General features: G+C 39.9%; 1 protein-coding gene across 4 annotated transcripts in view; it reads right to left on the minus strand.

Annotated features, from left to right (window-relative positions):
- Nucleotides 1–24,890, minus strand: part of EML5 (EMAP like 5) — a 301,390-nt gene that overhangs the window by 156,426 nt on the left and 120,074 nt on the right. For all 4 annotated transcript variants that reach the window (XR_007774428.1, XM_050953201.1, XM_050953200.1 and 1 more), the window contains exons 7-14: nucleotides 23,982–24,183; nucleotides 22,993–23,130; nucleotides 22,426–22,682; nucleotides 19,389–19,601; nucleotides 13,824–13,991; nucleotides 9,251–9,357; nucleotides 8,727–8,845; nucleotides 1,787–1,973 (exon numbers count right to left, since the gene is read on the minus strand). Coding sequence is in view for 3 of the 4 variants with exons in the window: in XM_050953201.1 (XP_050809158.1) it covers nucleotides 1,787–1,973; nucleotides 8,727–8,845; nucleotides 9,251–9,357; nucleotides 13,824–13,991; nucleotides 19,389–19,601; nucleotides 22,426–22,682; nucleotides 22,993–23,130; nucleotides 23,982–24,183 (1,391 nt within the window). In the remaining variant the exon portion in view is untranslated. The remainder of the gene's footprint in view (nucleotides 1–1,786; nucleotides 1,974–8,726; nucleotides 8,846–9,250; nucleotides 9,358–13,823; nucleotides 13,992–19,388; nucleotides 19,602–22,425; nucleotides 22,683–22,992; nucleotides 23,131–23,981; nucleotides 24,184–24,890) is intronic.

Raw genomic sequence — 24,890 nt, forward strand, 5'->3', positions numbered from 1 at the left:
TTATTACAAATATTTGCACTGTAAAAATGATAAACAAAAGAAATAGTATTTTTCAATTCACTTCATACAAGAACTGTAGCGCAATCTCTCTATCGTGAAAATATAACTAACTTACAAATGTAGATTTTTTTTGTTACATAACTGCATTAAATAACAAAACAGTGTAAAACGTTAGAGCCTACAAGTCCACTCAATCCTATTTCTTGTTCAGCCTTTTGCTAAGATAAACAAGTTTGTTTACATTTCTGGGAGATAATGCTGCCAGCTTCTTATTTACAATGTCACCTAACAGTGAGAACAGGCGTTGACATGGCACTTTTGTAGCCGGCTTTGCAAGGTATTTACGTGCCAGATATGCTAAACATTCATATGCCCCTTCATGCTTCGGCCACCATTCCAGAGAACATGCTTCCATGCCGATGATGCTCATTAAAAAAATAATGCATTAAGTTTGTGACTGAACTCCTTGGGGGAGAATTGTATGTCTTCTACTCTGTTTTACTCAAATTCTGCTTTATATTTCATGTATCGCTGAGTAGCCGTATTAGTCTATAGCCACAAAAACAACAAGGAATCCGGTGGAACCCTAAAGACTAATGGAAAGCAGGTTTTTTACCCACAAAAGCTTATGCCCCAATAAATCTGTTGGTCTTTAATGTGCTACCAGACTTCTTGTCGTTTTTATATATTTCATGTTATAGCAGTCTCGGATGATGACTCAGCAAATTGTAATTTAAGAACACCTTCACAGCAGATTGGTACCTTCTTTGCATTTTGTCAAATGTGAGATTTCTAAGGATAGATACAGCATTTGACCCAAGGTTTAAGAATCTCAAGTGCCTTCCCAAATCTGAGAGAGACGAGGAGTGGAGCATGCTTTCAGAAGTCTTAAAACAGCAACACTCCAATGCGGAAACTACAGAACCCGAACCACCAAAAAAGAAAATCAACCTTTGGCTGGTGACATCTGACTCAGGTGATGAAAATGAACATGCATCGGCCCGCTCTGCTTTGGATCGTTATCAAGCAGAACCCATCAGCATGGACACATGTCTTCTCGAATGATGGTTGAAGCATGAAAGGACATATGAATCTTTAGTGCATCTGGCACATCAATATCTTGCAATGCCAGCTACAACATTGCCATGCGAATGCCTGTTCTCACTTTCAGATGACATTGTAAACAAGACGTGGAGAGTATTATCTGGTGCAAATTGTAACCAAACTTCTTTGTCTGAGTGATTGGGTGAAGTAGGACTGAGTGGACTTGTAGATTCTAAAGTTTTACACTGTTTTGTTTTTGAATGCAGTTTTTTTTGTATATAATTCTACATTAGCAAGTTCAACTTTCATTATAAAGAGACCGCACTACAGTACTTGTATTAGGTGAACTGAAAAACACTATTTCTTTTGCTTTTTAAAGTGCAAATATTTGTAATAAAAATAAACATAAAGTGAGCACTGTACACTTGTAATTGAAATCAATATATTTTAAAATGTAGAAAACATCCAAAAATATTTAAATAAATGGTATTCTATTATTAACAGTGTGATTAATCGTGATTCATGTTTTTAATTGCGTGATTAATCGTGATTAATTTTTTTAATCGCTTGGCAACCCTAGAGAAAAGCTGAGGTTCTCAATTTTTAGACCTCTCTCTGTCCCCAACACAATTTCAAAAATTCTCCTGCATATTTTTAGATTGCAAAATCCTAAATATGCATGTGTAAATTCACTAAAGTACTGTAACTTCAAATTTCTAATGCCTATAAACATGTATCCTACCTGGCCTGTTGCCACGTAGTCCTTTAAGGGATGAATAGCAAGACAAAGAATGTCATCATCATGACCTAGATAAAAGCGCTGTGTGTTCTGCTGCCGATTGTATACTACGCCCACTGCTGCAACATGGTATACAATTTCACCAGTCTGAGTGTAAAATAGATTACTCCGACAATCATAACCTCTGTAACTAATAAAAAAAATAGTTTTTAGCTCAAGATCACAAGCATAGATGCTAAGTATTTAACGATTGGAAAACAATCAGGATACATTTAATTCTTAAATTAGGTAACACCTTACAAATAATATACCAAGTACTACGTAGGAGTACTAAAATGATTTACATCTCTATTCCCAAAGAATACCACTTTACAAACTTCAATTAATACGCAAAGATCATTACACCTAACCCTAACTTAAAAGAGAATGTTTATTAACAGTAATGCTTTACAAGAAGTTTAAAACAGGAAGTAAAAGCTAATATTTTTCTCAAAATGAAACTGCAGGGGGAATTTAGTTAGACTGCATGCAATTGTACAGGTTGGAATTTGTCTGGAATACCAGGCTTAACATTTTCTTTCTACATCACATGTGGCCAAGATCCTTGGGTGAATTTGGTCAGGAGTTTTCAGTTTAAATGATTTTTCAATGGAAAATGCATTTTATTTCAGGCTGGTTCAACCCAGATCAAAACATTTCAGTTCGTTGAACTGAGCTAAAATATATTGTTTTGAGTCAGTTTAGTGTTCAACTGCACCTTCCTGTGGTACTGCAGTGCTTCATGCCTCATTCTCTCTTAAAGGCTAGGGTTTGGGGCTGGACTTCATCTCTCTTGAGGCACCATAGTTTCTATTTTGACCCAACTGTTTGGTGCATCCTGGGAGTCACGTGACTGTGGCTGCACCATGGGAGATGTAGTCCAGTTGATAAGGAAAAATGAAAGCATGAGGCACCCAAAATACAACTCCCAGAAGGAAATGCAGCAGCACAGGCAGATGCAGTTGTCCAAAAGACTCAAAATAAGGCATTTAGTTTCAATTAACATGTCAAAATAAATCATTTTTACCATCTCAAAATCTAAATCGTTGGAACTTTTCTTTCAAAGATTTGGATATTTCAAATTTTTGTCCTGATTTGACACAAAAACAAATATTGAAAAATTTGAATTTCTCACAGAACAGAAATTCTGCTTTTCATTTAGCGCTAGTCTTTGGTTTTCAGTGTAGCTCATGATTCAGTAGCTGGCACGTTGGTTGACTTCTGGGTCATTATGGGCTCCATTACCACAATGCTGGAGTATTGTTTTGAGCCAGTAGTCAACCAAAGTGCCACCTATTGATTCATGCAGTACTGAAGAGTTATGCAGTACCTGCGTTACTTCTTGCAGTATCGAGGAGTTTTTTGGAGTCTTTATCATTCAAGTAGTGAGCCAAAACTTATTTAGTCTGTGAAATCTAAGAGGATCACAGAACAAGATAATATGATGACTCCAGGCAGTGTATCAATGTCATGATCAGAAATAAAAATATCTTCACTGTAAGTACATACCAAAAAAATGACAAGAAGGATTTATCATGCCATGAGAACCCCAAAACATCTACTGTCTGGATCCTTCCCAATGTCAAAGATCATTTTGCCATCACCAATCTGATGGCTGGCTCCTCCCAGAGGAATTCCTCCTGACACCTATTCAAGGATGCCTCCCCTCTTCAATTTCTCATTCCAGAAACCCACTTTGACTCCTTTCCTTAGGCTGGCTCCATTGCTCTTTATCTAGCTTGGTAAGTATGCCATAGCCATCAATGTGCACAAGCATGGCTTTTACTACCATCATTATGCTGATGATTCACAAATCTACCCCTCTATTGGTACGTTATCTTCCTTCATCCAATGTAGTATCTTGGTCTGTCTTTCTGACATCTCTTTGTGGATGTTCACTTGGCATCTTAAGCTCAACGTAACCAAAACTGAGCACTTGACCTTTCCTCACAAGTCCTTCCCTCTGCTCCCACTCTCTATCGCCATGGTCAACACTATCATCACCCCAGTCTTTCAGGCCCACAACCTAGGTGTCATTTTTCACTTGATCTTCTCATTGCATGCACACATTCAAGCCATTTATAAATCTTGCCTCTTTTTCTTAGACAGCATCTCTGAAATCAAGCCTTTTCTCTGACTACAAACTGAAAACTCACATCCTTTTATCATTTCATGCCTTCCCTATTACAACTTTTCTTCACTCCTCCAATCTATTTAGAATGCTCCTGCTGAAATAGTCTTTGAGGTTTGTCACTCTGACCAAATCAACCTGCTCTTTAAGTTTTCTCCACTGGCTACTCATTCAGCTCCACATCAAACACAAGCCTCTTGTTTTAAACTTTAAGGACATTCATAACTTAATCCCATTGTAGCTATCTGATCTAGTTACCAAGTGATCCACGAGCATTCCCAGCCTTTGTTTCCCAAAAGTTAGCTTCTCCATTAAATATCTCCATGCTTACTCCCATGACAGTTATCTGTAATTATGACTTAAGTTGGTATACTATAACATCAGAAGAATCTGTCTTATTTGAACCACTGACACTCATTACAGATAACACAGAGTGAGGCTACCTGCCTCATTGTAAAGTGACTATTCAGCAGGAGAGGCACATTCAGAAAATATGTAAAGCTCTTTTGTAAAGCAGACTTAAATATACAACTCCGAGCAACATATTGATTTATGTTTTGAGCATCCATTGCTCTTAAATACTTGTGAAAAACACTTATATAACTTTATGAACAATTTTACATCTTCTGTAGATCCAATAAGGAGAGGTTATTTAACAACAGTCACTATAGTTCTTGGAGAATACTGACTCTACATGTTCATGCTGTGGAGATGTGCTGCCAGCACTGCCCAGCTGTGGAAACTTCTGTGCCCACTGAACAATGCATGAACAACCCACAGCAGACCCTTATCTCCCTGACTCCAGGGCTTGCTCCTCATTTTACTTTCTGTTTAAAGATAGAAGAAAGTAGATAAAAAACAACATTATTTGTTACTGAAGTTACTGAAGCCACCATAAAAGGCCCAGGAATGTATGAAAAAGGATGTATGGGAAAAAAATTATAGCTACAAGATATATAAAACTTGAGTTATTAATAAAAAGTGTCTGTAGTGGCTTGGAGTGGTCCCTCCCTGTCAGCGTCCACTCACTAAGCCACCAAGCAGCTGAGAGCTGATCAACAGGCGATTAGCAAAGTAAATCAGTAAAAAGTCTAGGGCGCTGGCCCCTCATGACAGGAGAATTGGCAGCCTTTAGCCTAGCCCCCTGACTGGGGCAGACAACCACCATAATCAGGCTCAGGCCCTCTGGACCAGGCAGAGCAATAACAGTCTGGCTGGAGCAGGCAGCAAGCAGGTCAGGCTCCGCCTTCTAAGCAGCACAGAGCAATAGTACATTGTCAGGCTCAAGCCCTCTCAGAGGGCTGAGAAAAAGAAATCTATGGCCCAGCTCCTTGGCTGGGCAGACAGCAAACAACCGCAGGCCATTCGGCCTATGGTGGGTGGGCTGCCAACCCAGGGTAGGGTTGGCAGCAGTTGGGTAGGGGGACCTCGGCCCACCCTAGGGCCCAGGGCCCTAACAGTGGCGGGAAATCCCGCCACTGGGTCAGCGGGGATTCTGTCAAAACATGCTGACCATGGTTTCAGCAACACAACCAGACTGTCTGGTTTCCCTGGGCTACTTCCTACCCATACCTGTTTGTAGGGCTTAATCACTCATGGGACCTCAGGCTCCTTGGGATACTCTGCCACCAGCAGTTCCAGCAGCTCCTCAGGGTATTTGCTGGTATTACTTCAGAAGTAAGGGTTGATAGAGCTCAGTTACTGGTTCAGGGGCCAGCAACAAGGCAGCAACATCTGACTCCTTCCCTGGCTCTCCCTCAACTGAGCTGGAGGCTCTGCCTCTTATACTTGCTCAGCCTGGCTCTGTCCACCCCGGGGTGGGGAGTCTTCCCTGTCAGAGTCAGAGGGAGGCCACTCTGCCTCACTACAGTGTCCTAGTGCAAAACAGTTTAGAGATGGTTGGAAATTTGAACCAGAATTTGGTGAATCAGACTCAGTAATGGAACAATCCTACCCAGAGCACAGTCTCCTTCTATTTGTCAGACTCTGATACAAAAAACTCCAATGAATGGTTTACAGTTGATGAATGATAACGTGGTCCAAAAGTGACTAGATGAAACCAAAGGAATCAAACAGGAGGATCAGCAAGATGAAACTCCAGAACCCAGTGACCTAGAGAAGGATGAGCTGGATCTGGATTCTGAGAGGCTCCTTGGGACCACTAAAGAAAAGCAGCCATACAGACTGGAGTATAGGTACAATATGACCCATAAACAAAGTATCACAAGATAAATGAACAGCTGTACTCTGAATTAGCTGAAGTTTCCAAATCGTCTTCAAGTAATGCTTCAAGAATAACATACATAAGTGAGGCTATATGGAGGTGACAAAGGTATGGGTTGTGGTGACAGTCACTTGCAAAAGAAAAAAATAATCTCCTCATAAAATGGATATTTACAAATACTGATTGCTTCTATCTTGGCATCTAGAACAAGCTGAAGAGCCAACATGATCCCAAATTTGTGAACACCAGATTTCAAGTTACATATTGATACTCAAACATGGGCAATATCAATAAATGCCTTGTCCAAAGATTATTAACAAACAATTGAATAAGACTGGTCCCAAAACCAATCCCTGAGGGATTCCACTAGTAACCTCTCTCCAGTCTGATACCTCACCTTTCAGCACAACCCACTGCCCTTTCCCTGTTAGCCAGTTCCTTATCCACCTTACAATTCTAGTACCAATCCCCATCTTCTCTAATTTAACAAATAATTTCCTTTGTGGTACTGTGTCAAATTCTTGACTGAAGTCCAAATATATTAGACCTACTGCATTTCCCTTATCTAAGAAATCAGTTATTTTTTCAAGAATGGAAGTCAGATAGTCTGGCATGATCTACCTTTAGTATATCCATGTTACATTACATCTCCTTTACCATTCATTTAATTATTCTTTCCTGAATAATTTGTTCTAAAGTTTTGCATACTACTGAGATAAGATAACCAGAATTGTAATTTTCTAGATCACTTCTTTTCTCTTTCTTAAATATAGATATCACATTAGTTATTCTCCAGTCAAATGGTACTACTTGCTAATAAAGAATTATTAAACATCCTTGCTACCAAACTAGCAAACCCATGTGCCAGTGCTTTCTGTATTCCATGATGAAAGTTCTCCAATTCCCCTGATTTGAGCACATTAAGCTCTAAATTTTCCTTCCACCTTAGATGTGGTGATTTTCATTTCTAGCACTCATTTCCTTCAGCCATATTGCCTTCATGAGCACGTTCCATGTTAGTATCCTTATTGATAACTGAGGTCAAGTATTCATTTAGTTTGGGGGCTATACCTAGATTACTTTAAACTCTTTCGCATCCACACAGCATAGCAGCCCAACCAACCCTTCATTATTCTCTTTTTATTTATATAACTAAAAAACCTTAATATTTATTTTAAGTTCCTTGGTAAGTGCTAATTCAGTTTGACTTGTAGTAAATTTCACTGACATTTTCTAACCTCCACAATGGAGCTTTCTTTGCTGATCAACCTCTTTTTCCATTTCCTGTAGGGTCTCTGTTTACTTTTAATAATCTTTTTGATGTGGTTATTCATCTAACTTGGTTCACAACTTTCCTTACAAGTTTTTTCCTTTACTGGGGATGCCAATATCAGATAATTTTTGAATAACTGATTTGAAGAAATGTCATGCCTCCTACACATTTGAGTCCTTGAGCTGTTCAGTCCAGTTGACTTCTTTGATTAATTCCCTTAATTTCCCAAAGTCTGCTTTTTTTAAATAATTTCAGAAACCAACCCTAGAGGAAATCTCTAAAAGGTGTTTAGTGGCATTTAGAATGGAGAGCATTAGTGTCTCATTTGACAAATTTGCACAGTACTATCAAATGACCTTCGTAATATGCATTTATCAAACCTCACAAAGCAGATTTCCATTCTGCCATAGACTCATCGTTTGGTAGGAAGTGCAATATTAGTTGGTTTCCATACACTTCTGTAAAATTTTACAAAGTTCTGTTTAATACAGGGAGGAAGTTATATTTCTGCCTATTATTCTAATGTAATAACTATAATATTTTTCTTAATTCCCTCCACTTCCTTTCTCTTAATAGAAATACTTTCAGTTATGAAAAGTAATGGGGAAAATTACTATTAATCCTGAAAAAATACTCAGATATAGCCCAGGTAACAAGACTTCAATGAGTTTTAACAATTTGGGAAGTATGAAGCATTATTCAGTTACTGAGTTTATTGGATCCAAAAAAGATGTGAAACTGGGTATGAAGTTTCTTAAAGGGCCAATTTTGAATTAAATTCCTAAATTAATATATTTACTTGTAAATTCTCCAAAAATTAGTTCTTTATTCAAAGAGTATGTGCTGAATTTTGAGGAGGACATGCGGAATTTTTCTTAGATAACATGCTTTAAGTAGAAAACTCAACTCAGTCTTAACTATAAAGTCACTGGTAAAGCCAGAGAAAGAGATTCATTCTCAGATGCAAAAAAATATGATTAGGTGACATTTAAGTCTTATATTTAGAAAGCACTATAAAATAATGACACCAACTGAGTTACCAATAGGAATTTCATGCTGTAATCTAGCTGGACAGCAAAACCACTGCTGTATATAAATTTTAGTTTAAAGACTTGTGTGGCTATAAAAAGTGTCTAAAATACAGCATCTGATCTTAATAATTTTCACTTGGTTCATCACATATTTAAATCTTACATTTCTATATTTGTTGCCACAAATTTATAACAGAAAATGAATCTGTCCGGTCTGCTTTTAGAGAAAACTCAATTTTTCATACCCATGGACAAAGTGTAATCTTATACTGTTCCCTGGAGCTCTCTCTCTTCTTTTAGAAGCTGCACTTTTTCGTTTTTCTTTGCATTGCTCTTTAAGCTGAGGTAGATCTTCTTTGTAAACCTTTATGAAAGAGTACACATACATATAAACAAATATGTTTTCAGGAAGAACAAGTATCTAAGAAATAAACCTATAGATCAGCTCAGTTTCAGAATGGTACTCTGACATACTGCAGACATTTGCTATGACTGTAGCCAACTGGGCATACAATTTGTTTTTAAATTACAAACAATACAGCATGATATGAAGTGTTGTGAATACATCTAGCCACTAAGCTTTCTGTTGTCTTTGAATGTGTCAGCTACTGGCAATGGGCCAAATCCTAACATACTTGCTCAATTTCCATTCAGTCCTTACTCAGGAAAAACTCAAATTGACTTCAGCGCTTTTGTTGAGAAAGGACCAGGTAAACCCTTGGGAAATATTTCAGGATTTGGCCCTGTGCCATTAAAACTCAAGTCTTACCTGTCGACGGTATGTGATCTGAGTCTCTTGTTCAATTTCAGAGTCTAGCTCTGGAACATCAGATTGATCTGAATCCGATTCATCACTGTTAGAATCAACCAGACTTTCTGTGATCAAGAAAACCAAAACGTAGACAAAAGCAATTAATTAAAATAGTATAGTATTCAGAAAAATACTGCAACACTTCTAGCTTATGCCTGACTGCTGATATTTACTACAACATGAGCTACTAAACCATGATAAGATCATCTGTAATTATCATCAATTCTCTTAATACAACAGTACTTTCAAATTTGGACTGCTTGCGTTTTTCTTCCTTTTTGATAGCTAGGCTTCACGTATTAAACTCACTTCATAGGCAGTGTGATCCAGTGGACAGGCACTTGACTGGAAGACCTGGATTCTATTCTTGGTTCTGTGAATGACCTGCTAAGTGAACCTGGGCAAGATGTGTCTGTACCTTAGCTTCCCCTACTGATGATCTTTTGTGGTCCCTTCTAGCCCACATTTCTCTGATTCTATAATATGTATGCACAAAAGCAGTTTTTGTAGATACAAGTTTATTCACCTTTGAATATTGGACCCAGTGCATCATATTTACTTTCGGGAGCAAATTCCAGAGGCATGGGTCCTCTGCTGACAATGTCTTGTTACCAGATATGTAAAGTTTAAACGCTGGAGCCAACAGTGAGAATGACCCAACAGATATTAACTTCAGTGATGGTTCAGAAGCAGAAAGCCCCTTTCACATAAATGGATCTCAGATCATTGAGGGATCAAAACAAAGAAAGTGAATTACACTCAAATGTAGACATATACATACTACAGATCTTGCTGAACTGGCGATACATGCCTGAGATTCTGAAATCTGATGAAGACTAATGTTACATTTGCAACTGTTCATGTCATTAGATCCTTCCCCATATTATTAGATTCACTTCTGTCTTACTGCAAATGAGCACTAATCAATTCACTCACATGCATTCTCATTTCCATGAGGTATTGTAAAAGCACAAAGATCTCAGTATCAGAGTGTCACAGGTGGGGGCTGCCCCATATTGCCGCCTGCGGGGTCAAATGTAGTATTGCAGGTGTCCCTTTCCTCAGTCCACAAGTTAGGGCCACGTGGTTAGAACAGAGCAGCCTGTGCCATAAGCTCGGAGTTAAACAATAGCAAATTCAGAATCTGTCTGCACCTTTAAATAAACAAATGAAACCTCAAAGGCAAGCATTCAGTTGCAGTGCTAGAAGGCAAGAACCTGACCTGGCACTGGGGTTCTGGGCTAGCACTGAAAATCTCATCTGTCCCAGTCTCACCAAGTTCTGACCATGAGTATTAGCAAACAAGCCTACTTAACTGGCCTTCTGGCTCTTGATTGGTCAGTGTCCCCTCTTAGCCCTGCAAACCTCTGGAGGAGTGTGCCTTGTTGATAGCCCAGCCTGAGCAAGGAGGTATTCAGGGTGATAACTCCAGCAGGGGGACAGGGAAGGCCTGACAGACTCCATCAGATGGAGTTTGATGAAATGCACATTTAAGTCATCTGATTATTGGTGACACTGCCAGAAAAGCATATCATTTGTCTTTCCTAACTGTTGTACGTACACACTGAATAGGATGAGTAATTAATTGCAACCTTGTAGGGGCCCCAGTTGTGAGAATGTGAGGAAAAAAGAGGAAATATTCATCACTCCTTTTTTGGATTTCTCTGAGAAAGTAAACAATCAATAGAATCTAAAATTGCCACTAAAGCTAACAAACCCAGCATGAATATTTTATTTCTGCCCACTGACAGAAAGAGCTGATCAGTCAGAAAATACTGCCTCCATACTAAAGCCATACTCAAAATCACACTGCTAGGCACAGGGATCAAAGATACGTATGTGAGAAGGATGCATCTAGAGTTGCTCAAAAAGCACATTTTCAGCCACAGAAAGCAAGGGACTATCAAGTAGCTTAAACCGAGCTCTCCTAACATATCAAAATCTCCTTACTAAATGTAATCATGCAGAATGGCATACATTTTGTGCATAGTTTTAATTAATAGTTTTATTGTATAAGCATTATTTGACAAGATGGAATTATTTGAATCAAGGCAATTTAAATAATGGATTTTAATTGAGATCTGCTGATGAAAAGTGCTATGTAAGAGAGCAAAATTATTATTTAAATCTCCTGACTAAAAAAAATTGTTAAATCAGTTGTGCAAAGCCTCAATCTAATTTGAAAATTTGTGCTATTGCAATTTCAGATTAAAATTGAATGAACTAATATTAAATACTGTTTTTTAAAAATTGATTTATTTCAGTGTCACTATTACTAAGGTATTTTATTTGAATTGGACAAATTTCTAGAGGAAAAACAATATACTACCACTGCTTTTCCATGATACTCTTTCCAATAGCAACCTTTTCCTACCCATGATTACCTTTTAGTCTTAAGCATAAAGGCCTACATTTTCAAAAGTGAGTGCTGATTTTGGGTACCTCAACTTGTAGGCTCCTGTCTTGAGACATCTTAAAGAAGCCTAATTTTATAATCACTGAGCACTTACCCTTTGAAATTCAGGCAACCTTTGAAGGTCTCAAGTTGAGCACCCAGAAGAAACTGGTTGCCCCAAATCAGTAGTAACTTTTGAAAATTTAAAACAAAAACTCTTTAAAATTAAGATACTCTTATACTGACTTTAATGGGACGACTCATATGTAATGATAAGCATGGGCATAAATATTTATTAGAAGATTAACTGGCAGGTCTATGAGCGGTTGGGAGAGAGAGACAGAAAAGACTGTCCTCTGTATGTGCCCTGAGCAATAAGAAGTGGGAATGAGATCAGCTAGATCTAAAACTTTACTGAATATTCTCAAAAAATAATGTTACTAAACAATTACGAAATTCTAATTAAAAGAGTATGTATAAAACATCTACTTTTTCAGCATACCACTACAAAATAAGAATGTATTAAAACAAGGCAATTTAAATAAAAGCCTGATTTAATTAAAAGAATGATTTTTTGGAAATTCATTATTTGTATCAAGATCATACACTATATACAATACCATACTATATCTGTTTGCAAAATAATTAATTAAACACGCTTTTGGGACAAAAAAGTTCTCGTCTCAAGACTACAACTCAATTCTCGACGTGTTCCATTTAGTCTAATTTATAGATATATAAAGAAACCCCTTGTAAAACTGTTAAATAAAAGTCATTGATATAGTGCACTGATGTTGACATAGATAAATAAAGCTCCAGTCCCTCAAGGACTTAGGCACGTTTTACTTTATGGACTGTGAGTAAAGTTAAGCACATGTATTTTCGCAGGATTGAGGCCTAAATCTGATCTTTAACACTAATTATGCAAGTTAGAGATAGGATACTTGAAGAAGGGCCCACAGCTTGCTTCTGCTCTAAACTGAGAGCCTTGATTGAGAAATCTCAAACACATGGGTTAATGCTTTAGAATTTAAATAATTAAATAGATGCATGTTAAATCTTATGTCACTGATTACATACTCAATGAAAGCATATTATTACACATTTTGTCAAGTAACTAAAATAATTCATTTGCAAATATCGTGGCCAACTTTCTAATTTGTGAAAACTGGACACTGAGCACTGGAATCTCCCCCACTTCCTGTTCGGCCTTTTCCCCAGAGGCCCTGCCCTTTGCTCCACCTCTTCCTCTTGAAGCCCCAGCCCCTGCTTCTCTTCCTCGCCCCCACTGTCACTCGTTGCTCTCTCCACTGCCATCCCCTTGCCAGCGAAGTAGGGCTCAAGGGGTGACTGAGGCAGGATACCAGTAAGAGAGCCGGGCTCCAGGAAGTGACCAGGGCAGGGCGGGGAACAGAGAGCTAGGCTCCAGGGGGTGGAGAGGTGAGCAGGGCAGGGTGGGGAAGAAAGAGCCGTGCTCCGGGGGTGGAGAGGTGAGTGGGGCAGGGCAGATAAGGGAAAGCTGCACTCTGGGGGTGGGAGGGTAACTGGGACTGCACAGGGAAGGGAGAGCCACACTCTGGAGGTGGAGAAATGAGTGGAGCAGGACAGGGCAGGGAGAGCCGCCACTCGGCACAGGATAGGGGAGCCACTAGTACCTCTCTCTGTTGGAGCCATTCCAGAGTGCTTCCCTGCTCCTCCAGATTCCAACAGCAGCTGCTGCTATTTCTCACCTCCTGGTGGTGGAGACCAGTTACTTCAGGTAAGCGGGCTTTTAGTGTCCAGTCAGCAGTGTTGACCGGACACTGCCAGGCTCCCTTTTCGACTGGACATGCCGATCAAAAAACGGACACCTTGCAACTCTATTACAATACTGGTATGTTTATAGTGGTGATGCTTAAAACTCTTCAATATTGTCTTTGCGCTTACAGGACATGAAGAAAGTGATGAGCATATTTGCCAAATCTCTCTATACTTATAACATAACAAATATTGGGGTTATGTTATTAGCTACCTCAGGCAACTTCAAAAATTTAAGGATGATCAATGCATAAGGTTAGATAATTCTGAATATGTATAAATTATTTTGCTACTTTTTTCACCTTTTTTTAAACATAAAAGAATGTTATGCGCTCTCACCTTGGGGTGCTATGTGAATAGCATCCTTCAGCTTCCGTTCAGGAATGAATTTCCACTGGAAGACAGAATGATCAGCTCCACCAATAGAAACAACCCACTGATGATCATGTGACCATCTGACATTCGTCACATGAGCTGAATGCCCAAGATATTTTTTAAACTTTGCTCCTAAAACAAGGGTGGGGGAAGAAGGGGAAGAAAACATTTTCAGTGTATTCAGAATAAATCTTTCAAAAGCACAATGATTAAAAAACAGGGAACATTACTATACAATGTGTGAAAAAATAACCATTAAGCTTTAAATAAAAAATAATTCTGCTCACTAGATGCCACCAATCTGGATAACTAGAATTCCATTTGCTCTGCTTTGTAACAGGAAGATGGTTCAATAAAGAGTCACAAAATTATTATACCATTCCCAGCCTCTAATCTGCCTGCATATCAAATAGTAAAATTTTACTTTCATGCATCAGTTAATAACAGATGAAAATGCAGAGGTAGAAAGGAAGGGGACACATGCTAGGCTTTCATGAAGTTTACTACATTAGAATCACTTTGCTCACCTTGTACAAGATCCCACTGCTAACTTTCCCTGCTATCACAGGGTGGCATTTTAATTTTTATTTACACACATTTAATTGGGGTCCCCTCACTGGGCTATCTGAGAGCTTACAGTGCCAGCTCCCACTTTTCCCAGTGAAGAGCTTTGAGTGTTAAGCAATTCTTGCCAGGCATACTCATCACTACTATTACATCCGGTTAGTTCTGTTACCAAATCCTGCGTAACAAACTCAAAATTCAGATATATGTCAAAAAGAAATTGGCTTCACAGAACTCATTGCAGGTGCTCTCATTATTTCTACTCAGCAAGTTCATTAGCTGTTTAATTAGTCATGCTCAAAACTGCTTAAAAGAAGAAGAAAGCTGGTTTCTTTTAGATTTTCTGAAAATTCTTCTTAGGATGGGTTTTTGGATTATCTCACTTAGCAACTAGCAAAAGCCTTGAGGCTATCAAAAGAAAAAAAAAACAAACCAAAATCTGAAGGACTTCTTAAACTGTGTTTGCAAAAGGGAATAAGACAAAATAGCATTAAATATTCAGGCCATTGTTGAGTGGCACAAACTGATGGTAAAATTCTATTTCTATAATAGCACAAAGGTTATATGAACTTGCCTAATGTTTGTCCTCAAGCCCATTAGGTAAGTCACATTGTTATAGCCAGGGCTATCCTGAGGGGGGCCCAGGACCCAGAGTGGAAGTGACAAATCTATCACTTCCGGGACCAACCACGCTGGCCAATCACACTGGCCTGCAGGGCCCCTCAAAGAGCAGGGCCAGAGCGGTTGCCCCAGTTCGCTGTACCCAAGGGACGGCTCTGGTTATACTTTGAATTAAAAAACATCAGAGAGCATGTGACCCTTAAAGAACTAGTTGATTGTAAAGTAAGTGCAGATTTACATGAGGATTCTGAGGATGTATCTAGGGCTCTAGGATCAGTTATCGGTTTCTCAAGTATCCCTAGATCATTAAGGTGTATTTCATAGATGAATTAAAGGACTCAAATCATACTACAGTATCTAAAATATTCAAAAGTAGTAAAAAAATTTGATTCCTTTTGATACAGATTTCTTACATGATCTAACCACAGCTAAGGCTACAATTATGTCATCAAGGTCATGGAATCTGTGACTTCCATAGACCTCTATGACATTTTCTGCCCTGAGACTGGAGCTCCCAGCCAGCCCCGCTCTCGCAGCTCCCAGCCCCTGCCCTGGCGCGGGGACTCCTCAGAGCTGCCCAGCCGCCACGGGTAACTGGGCAACTCCCCGCAGCTGCCCAGATGTGGCGGGCAACGAGGGGACTTTCCGCAGCTGCCCTGCCACAGCCAGCAGCTGGGGAACCCTGAAGCTCCCAGCTGTCCAGGGGTGAGGGGATCCCGCAGCAGCCCAGCCCCACTCCCCAGGCAGGGGGACCCCAGAGCTCCCATGCACAGCAGCGGTGTGGGACGTGGGAGCCCCCAGCAGTAGTGGGTGGTGAACCTTCCTACCCCTTTTGTCAGGGATATTTTAAGTGAAAGTCAGGGACAGGTCACGGGCTTCCATGAAGTTTTGTTTATTTCCTATGACCTGTCCATGACTTTTACTAAAAATATCCATGACAAAAACTTAGCCTTAACCATAGGACAGTATTTCTCTGCTCTTTCAAAAGCTAGGATTCAGTCTAGTCCCCAGGCTAATCTTAAATATTACGAAGACTCTACCTCCTCGAACGCTTAAGTGCATTGCAGGGGCTATGTCATAGGATCATGGTATCACAGGTTTTAAGATACAACAAATCTTTGAGACTTAGAGCACTTTTCTTGCTCAACCTGGATGGTTTCTGGAATAGAGCTTTTTGAACAACTGTGAAGCAGCAACAACTCTTTTTTGTTAAACATATGAGTTCGCAAAGACTTCCCTCTCACACTACATTATACACACACTCCTCATTTTGGGGACTTCAGTTGAGAGTATGAGGTAGCCTCCTCTGGGCTTCAGCCTCAGAAATTTCACCTGAGATTTTCCTTTATCCTTAGTAGTAGGGCTGAGCAAGAAGTAGAGCCAACCAAGAAAAGGTTTTCCACTCCCATTAAAATTTTTGAGATTTCAATTTATTTCTCATTCCTGACAAAGTTGAGACTTTAGAAGTTTTTTGTTGAAAAACCCACCCACGAATAGTCAATGACCTACTGGTTAGAGTACGCACCAGGGATGTGAGAGACCCATGTTCAAGTCTTTGTTTTCCCTGATTAAGACCAAGGACTGGAACCTGTCTCTCCCATATCGTAGTTGAGTGACCTAACTGGGAAAAACAGATAAATCATCTTTGCAGACTTCTGGCCCAAATCCCTTAGAGGGGGGTAAGGGCTGGAAGAGGGAGGGAGCATTATGAGGGAGACCACAACTACAGTGCCTGGAGACATGTTCCCTGCATGTATCCCTAATGAGAAAGTCAGCTACTTCATCACCTTCTGTAGGAGTACTGGAAGCAGGGCCGGCTCCAGGGTTTTTGCTGCCCCAAGGACCACAAAAATAAATAAATAAATAAATAAAGCTATCTGCAGAAGCTCTATCGCTGTCGCTTCAGTCTTCAGCGGAAATTCAGCGGCAGGTCCTTCGCTCCAAGGAGGAGTGAGGGACTCGCTGCCGAATTGCCGCCGAAAAGCCAGACGTGCAGCCCCTTCCCCGTGGCCGCCCCAAGCACCTGCTTGCTGCGCTGGTGCCTGGAGCCAGCCCTGACTGGAAGAGAGGGAGAGGGAAGGGGAGGCCCATTTCCCCTGAGGAAGGAGTTTTGAATTACTTAACCCCATATTGCCTGATGCTTAGTCCTGGCTGAACAGAGGTCAGCTGCTCAGAATAAGGAACAGCAGGACTTGAAGCTGGAAACAGATGACCTGACAGTATATACAAGGCCACAGGAAGCGCTTGCACCTTTTTTAATAACTGAGGCATATTTGGCTGTGGAAGGCATTGGAAAACTGAAGTCTTATATGAAATATTACTTTCTGGGAACGTCAATGTTTGACAATGTGCACTGTGTATGTCCCTCTTTCCCTAGTACTTGGAGGAAGATTAAACTGTTGGCTGTGGGCCAGAGTCTATGACTCAGGTTGAGGCTGCCCCAACTTTGGCAAGACTGCCAAAGTTCTTTTTGTCTTTGGAGGTGTTTAGAATTTTTGTGTTTGCCAGCTACGAAATTTCTCCTTCACGGTAAACTCCCACTCTGTCTTAATCAAGTCCTCAGAAGCAGGTTGTAGAGGAGCACAAAGCTCCTGATTTATGCTAACTAGGAAATACTTCTGAGACACTCCCTGGATTTTACCAATGGGCCTTGCTCCTGGGGTTGGTCCAGCAGCATCTCCAGGGCTGCTAGAACTTTTCTTAGCATTTCAGTGAATAGGGAACAACCTCTGCTGAGGCTCCTCATCTAGGATCACCCAATCAGAATCAGACAGTTCCCCTTTGTCAGACAAGGTGACAATATAGAGGAACTTCCAGGATTAGAACCAGAGAGAAGCCGAAGTCAGGAACTTTCAATTTGCATAATTTAACTGGGATATTGGGTGCTGTGGCACGCGCCAGTAATCTCAGCTTCTAGGGATGCTGAGGCTGAAGCTGGCAGATCGCTCAGGGGTTCTAGGCCACAGTGCGCTATGCCAATCGGATGTCCAGTGCCACTGACCGCCTGGCCAGCAGTTGGCCGAAGAACTGTCTAGAACAACACGAATGATGTGTTGTGATTGGCGCTCTCTGTGTGGGCTGATAAACCTATTGTTCAAGAATTTAACTGGGGCTTTTCTTCCTTTCACAAGGAATGGTCCCTCTATTGGCACTGCTTTTATGCTCAAAAGCTCCAGGACTTATGCTCAGTAAATGGACACTACCTCTTTAAAGGTTTCTCTAGGAAAAATGGCTCCAAAATAGCTCTGGGGAAAATGTATCTGCCATCTAGGCTTCATCCTGGGGCAAGGGGGTTTCCTGTGAGGGCCACGGTCAGACCGAAAGTCTAGTGCAGAGGTCGGCAACCTTTCAGCAGTGCTGTGCCAAGTCTTCATTTATTCACTCTGATTTAAGGTTTCACGTGCTGGTAATACATTTAAACCTTTTTAGTAGATCTCTTTCTATAAGTCTATAATATATAACTAAACTATTGTTGTATGTAAAGTAAATAAGCTTTTTAAAATGCTTAAGAAGCTTCATTTAAAATTAAATTAAAATGCAGAGCCCCTCCGACCGGTGGCCAGGACCTGGGCAGTGTGAGTGCCACTGAAAATCAGCTCACGTGCCACCTTCGGCACTCATGCCAGAGGTTGCCTACCCTTGGTCTACTGCCTGTGCAAGTTTGGAGGCAAAGACCTCTGGGAATTCCTCCTGAAGGATGGTCCTAGCCCCTAACCCAGAGCCAATGATCCAGTCTGCCACTAAGCATTAGAAAAGGGGGAATGCCTACTTGGAATAAAAATTACCAATATCCACTGACCTAGATCTGCATATGAATGGAGTGAGACCACAGCAGACACTCCTGTAGCTCATGGGATCAGGGGTGCTGATACTGTGCTTCACTGAGTGCATGTGTGGGGGTGAATTCCTTCACTTTTTTAGAGCCCTCACAGAGATTCTTTGCACAAAGGTCTTTTATTCTTACTTTCCATAATTACACAATTTCATCCATAGCATGAAACGTGACAGATCAGCAATCATGATAAAACAAACATAATTATAAAGGAATGCCTATAGTGCATTTGTTCTTCTACTGAAATTTCTAGAAACTGTGTCTTACTGCCATACAAAACCTGCTGTGATATAAATCACTTTCTTACCCAAAGCACACACACACACAAAGATCATAGATTCTGTAAGTCACTATTACATGTTCATTTAATCAAATCATTACTATTTTCCATATTTGTACTTTAACATTCTAAGACTAAAGCTTTGACATTTATGTAACTCTTAAGACTTTTCTACTTTCCCCAAACCTTTATAAATATTCATTAAATAATTTAAGTCAAACAAAGATATTACCTTTTCTTAAACAAGGATACCGGAATAGTTTTACTATTCCATAGTCATCAGCTGTAACCAAAACTTGACCATTAAAATTTCCATCTACAGAATTGATATCATTGATATCTGAATATTTGGGCCAGATTCCATTAACTTCAAGGCCATAAACACATGTCCATGAAGCCCACTGGATGCCTTTTAATTCTTCTTTATTTGTTACTTCTTTTCCACCTAAAAATAAATGCAAAGACTTATTTTTAATAATTCACTCCTGCTTTTTCCTTTAATAAATTTGGAGCTAAAATTATCAAAAAATGACCAGAACTCAGATATAGCTCAGACTGAGTTGAAAATTGTACAGTAAAACTATATTTTTTAACATTCTTTTTATTATGGGCAGCTCTGATGGCAACATCTATATTCAACACTGATTACTGCTTTCTATTATAAGACCTAGTTTTCAACTGCATATAATTTTGCCAAACTTTGTGGCTAAAATTTTTCATAGCAGTTATCTGCCTCAGGCTGATTTAAAAAAAAAATTCAGCAAAAATGGTTCAGCCATTTCCAAGAACAAAGGTAGGGGAAAATGTGTTGTTTGGCCCCTGTTAAAAAAAACCTTTATAAACTTTTCATTGAGAAACCCTAGCGCCTCCATGATTTTGAGCAGGAACTTGAAAATCTATCAAATATGACCAAATTATACATCTCTGAAAAATTCTCAGTTTATACAGATTTGTTAGAAGTTGGTAACATTCTCCAATGGTTCCACCTGCATTGAACATGCTCCATCCACACACAGCTCTTATATGCTGACTGGACTGAGAACGCACCATTCCAGAGCTGCAGTCATAGGCCACGTCCAGACTAGGTATTAAAATCGATTTTAGATACGCAACTTCAGCTACGGGAATAACGTAGCTGAAGTCGAATTTCTAAAATCGAGGTACTCACCCGTCTGGACGGCGCGGCATCGATGTCCGCGGCTCTCCGTGTCGATTCTGGAACTCCGTTCGGGTTGATGGAGTTCCGGAATCGATGTAAGCGTGCTCGGGGATCGATACATCGCGTCCAGACTAGACGCGATATATCGATCCCCAAGCAATCGATTTTAACCCGCCGATGCCGCGGGTTAGTCTGGACGTGCGCTAGGGCCACTATGGTGCCAGGCACCGAAACTGAGAGCAGGCAGACTTCTGTTCTCTCAATGCCCCACTTCTGTTGTCCATGCAAGAGGAGGAAAAGCAGACTGACATGCTTAAATGCAAAGTAGTGAAGAGGGAGACAGGGGTGGGCTGGAATGGACAGAGCAGGGACAGGCTATGGGGTTCAGAAGCAGGGGGAAACAGGGACAAGTTGTGGAGGGCCAGGATAGCATGGTATTTACCAGAGGTGGTTTTTACCAGGTAAATCATGGTTTTTACTACCCCAGGAAAAACTAGTTAGTCCCAGTTTAAAGAATCTTCTATTTTTAAAACTGTTTAATTAATGCACACCACATTACATTTACTTTCAGTTACATATTCAAATTTTGGTTAGATAAAACAGTAGATTAGGAGATTAATTTAGGGTTGTACAAATAAAAAATAAAACTGCAGTGGAGGTAATACTAACATATGTAATTACAATACTGAACATTGGAAGGGCTGTATACATTTTGGTTTGGAAGTTTCTTAAGGAAGTTATACATGTTATGACTCATTTAAATTTTTCAATATCATTGATACAAAAGTAAAAAAAAATGATTACATGAAAATGATAATACCCCAGAGCCATAAGAATCAAGTGTTAAGCAATCAGAAGCATGCAGAGTTGCAATCTGCCAGTTGTGATACAGAGGTCCATTGGTGGTTCATGACTTTGTGTCAGCAACTCGTCAGGCTTGATGTACTCATTACACCTAACACATTGTTTTCATGATATACACCCAAAAGATGGAATGCAATATATCGCTGGAAAACTAGTATCTCACTGATCATTAATATTCTTGTGTGATATATGTATGAGATGTACTACTATCTCACTGCACTTGTGAATGATCTGCTTACAAAAGAGAAACATCTCAATATGAGAGGGAAAACCGTGACAGAGCACAAGGAGTTTCTCGCTGCCTCTGGCTGCTTGTTAGAAGAACTGAAGGAGGGGCTGGAGTGGGTCACCCTGTATACGTTCGCCTGGGGACATGATGAAGTGCAGAAAGCATATTCCACCCTGACAGGTACTACTACAGAGAACTGTCTGGCTCAACTGCACTGGGCATAAACACACCTAAGTGGAAGAGATGTACAATCACTCAAAGAAGAATTACTCTTTTTTAAAAAAGGTGGGGTGAGAAGATATACTAAATCAGAATGATCTAAAAAACATGGTTTCAAATAATTTTTTAAAAATAATACTGTAATAAAACAAACATGCTACTAATAAAATATAAGAATATTTAATTAAAATTAAGCAACTATGGTTCAGAAATGGTTGGTTACCAAAGCCAGAGTACTGAAACAGTCTAGAATATGACGACAAATCTGAATGGGAAGACTATTTACAGACTCATAGACTTTAGGGTCAGAAGGGACCAATGTGATCATCTAGTCTGACCTCCTGCACAAAGCAGGCCACAGAACCCTACCCATCCACTTCTATAACAAACCCCTAACCTATGTCTGAGTTACTGAAGTCCTCAAATTGTGGTCTGAAGACCGCAAGCTGCAGAGAATCTTCCAGCAAGTGACCCATGCCCCATGCTGCAGAGGAAGGCGAAAAACCTCCAGGGCCTCTGCCAATCTGCCCTGGAGGAAAATTCCTTCCTGACTCCAAATATGGCGATCAGTTAAACCCTGAGCATGTGGGCAAGACTCACCAGCCAGCACCCAGAAAATTATGGACAAGTCTCTAATCTTCTCATACATGTTATCCACTGAATAATTACTTGGTCCATAACATCTTTGTTCATTTTCCATGCCCTCACCAACTCAATGTTTCAAACCAAGATTTATTAACTATATATTGTAGATTGAATTTATAAAATAAAGCAAATTATAAAAATACAAAATCTTACTTGGCATCTTGTAAAAAAGTCTTTTCCCACTGCCATCATTGGTCTGTAAGTATTTACTGTCTGAAGACCAGTCCATATGAGTGATGAAACTTAGAGATCCAACACATTCCCCAACTTTTTTGTACCGCTGAACAACACCATAAATATCAACAGAGCTGTCATTGGAGCCAGCCGCAAGGAATGTGCCATCTGGTGAATATTTTAATTCATGAATGGCTTCTTTCCTGTCTTTAATATGAACAACCTCTGTCATATCCCTGTAGTGGAGAAAGAAAATGTGTCAGAAGCATAAAAGAGAATATCATATTGACATTCACTGTTTCAAAAACGTGCCTGACAAAATCTTGTTCTGAATTCAGAAATTTTACTATTCCTTGTACAAATGTAATTTTCTTAATATGCTTTCAGAGTAACAACTAAACATAAATAGCCTGTGAACCTGTATTTGAAATTTAAGTTTAAATGCTTCCTTAGCATGTTTTCTACCTAAAACAAAACAGGAATATGCATAAATTACTTAAGAAAAAGTTTATAGTTTGTTTATAGTTTTCTAATCTTTGTACCTACCTGACTCGAAGTACAGTGAAAGAGCCATCCTTCATTCCAAGTGCAAGATGGATTCCATCAGTACTAACGGCTGCACAGCGAATTGGTTCTTCCATATTGCACCGTGCAATCAATGCATGGTCTATTAGGCTCCAAATTCTAAAATAAAATATTAAATAAATCATATAAGGAATGGCTGTTTTCTGATTTTAAAAAAGTGAAGATTTCAACTTCATAGAATATATTCTGAATGCAGCACTGCACTTATATTTTGAAGTCATTTGCTATCAACTTTCAAAACTAACAAAGTTACAAGCTTTGCATACAAGTGCCTGTATATTTAAGAGTATGATTGAGCACCTAATTTGTGAAACTGAAGAGGCAGACTCATTTTGTTAAGTACTTAACAAAGAACAGTACTTATTTGTAAAACCTGAATTTTCTATTGCTTAAAGTGTATACTATTCATTTAGTTATAGATTATTGAATGAACAATTGAAAAATTTACAATACAAATGCCCCCTTTCTATTATTTATCATTCATAATGTAGCACAACTTTCTGTATGTGACTAGATATCAAAATAATTTCTAATTTATACTAATCATGCCTTTTCAAGCATGGAATTTTACAATAGTGTGTCAGTTCATTTTTTATTATATTAGTGCATCTCCTAGCAGATTAGCAAAAAGGACACTACATTTTAATTTGAAAAATGTTTTAAAAAACTATGTACAAGAAAATAATTTACTAGAATTTATTGGACTGTAGCCCTATTTAACAAATATAGATACATTAAGTTAAACAAAAATGTCACAAGTCAGATATGCAATTTTATCACATTTAAAAAAAAAAACCCATGATGTGAATAAGAATTATAAAGGTACTGTACCACATCAGCCCAAAAGAATGCATCTCAGTAATGCCAGATATAGGTTGGATGAACAGTTCACTAAAGACATCAATCAAAACTATTTAATTTGGGAGTTGTGCATTGTTGTTGTTGCTAACCTGACTGATCGGTCATCACTTCCAGTCATGGCCAACGGTTTTGTAGGATGGACTGCCAGAGCCCACAGCTCTCCTTCACAGTGCCCTTGCATGATCAGGAAAGGCTTATTGCGTTCATGCACAACAATCTCAAAAATTTCACTGTCCTGTGTCCCAACTAGAATATGGTCTCCTCTCCAGCAAACACTTCTCACAGACAGACCTATGGGAAAAATACATGTACATGCGCTTTGTTAGGAACCACTTAACATTTCACATAGATACAGAGGTGAAAATAAGCCGGTACGGTACGGCATACCGGCAAGAGCTACTACGCCATGCTGGACCGCATCGGCTTCTGTGGCGGGGATTTAAATCCCGGCCTGCAGCTCTGCCGTGGCCAGGCTGGGGCTGGCATTTAAAGCACTCCTCTGAGATTGCCACTGCAGCAGGAAACCTGGAGGAGCCCTTTAAATGCCGGCTCCAGCCCGTCGCGGCAGCCGGGGCAGGTGGTGGGGAACTCGGAGGAGCCCTTTAAATCCTGGCCTTGGCCCCGGCCAGCAGCTCTGGCGGCCGGGCTGGGGCCGGGATTTAAAGGGCTCCTCTGAGTTCTCTGCCACAGCAGGGAGCCCGGAGGAGCCGTTTAAATCCTGCCCACAGGTCCAGTGGACGGGCTGGGGCTGGCATTTAAAGGGCTCCTCCAAGCTCCCCACTCAGGTAAGTCCTGTGAGTTACTTTCACCCCTGCATAGATAGCATAGCTGTCAAAACCACAAAAGAAAGAAAAAACCAGAAATTAACCTGCATAATAAATACCATCTTACTCTTTCAGCCATGGACAAACTTTTTACCACAACAGACCACACATCCATCATTACCTTAGGGATGCCAGCCTCCACTTCTTGCATTGCCATAAATCTAATAGAAATAG

The sequence above is a fragment of the Gopherus flavomarginatus genome, chromosome 5 (assembly GCF_025201925.1).
Source record: "Gopherus flavomarginatus isolate rGopFla2 chromosome 5, rGopFla2.mat.asm, whole genome shotgun sequence".
NCBI classification, from domain to species: Eukaryota; Metazoa; Chordata; order Testudines; family Testudinidae; genus Gopherus; species Gopherus flavomarginatus.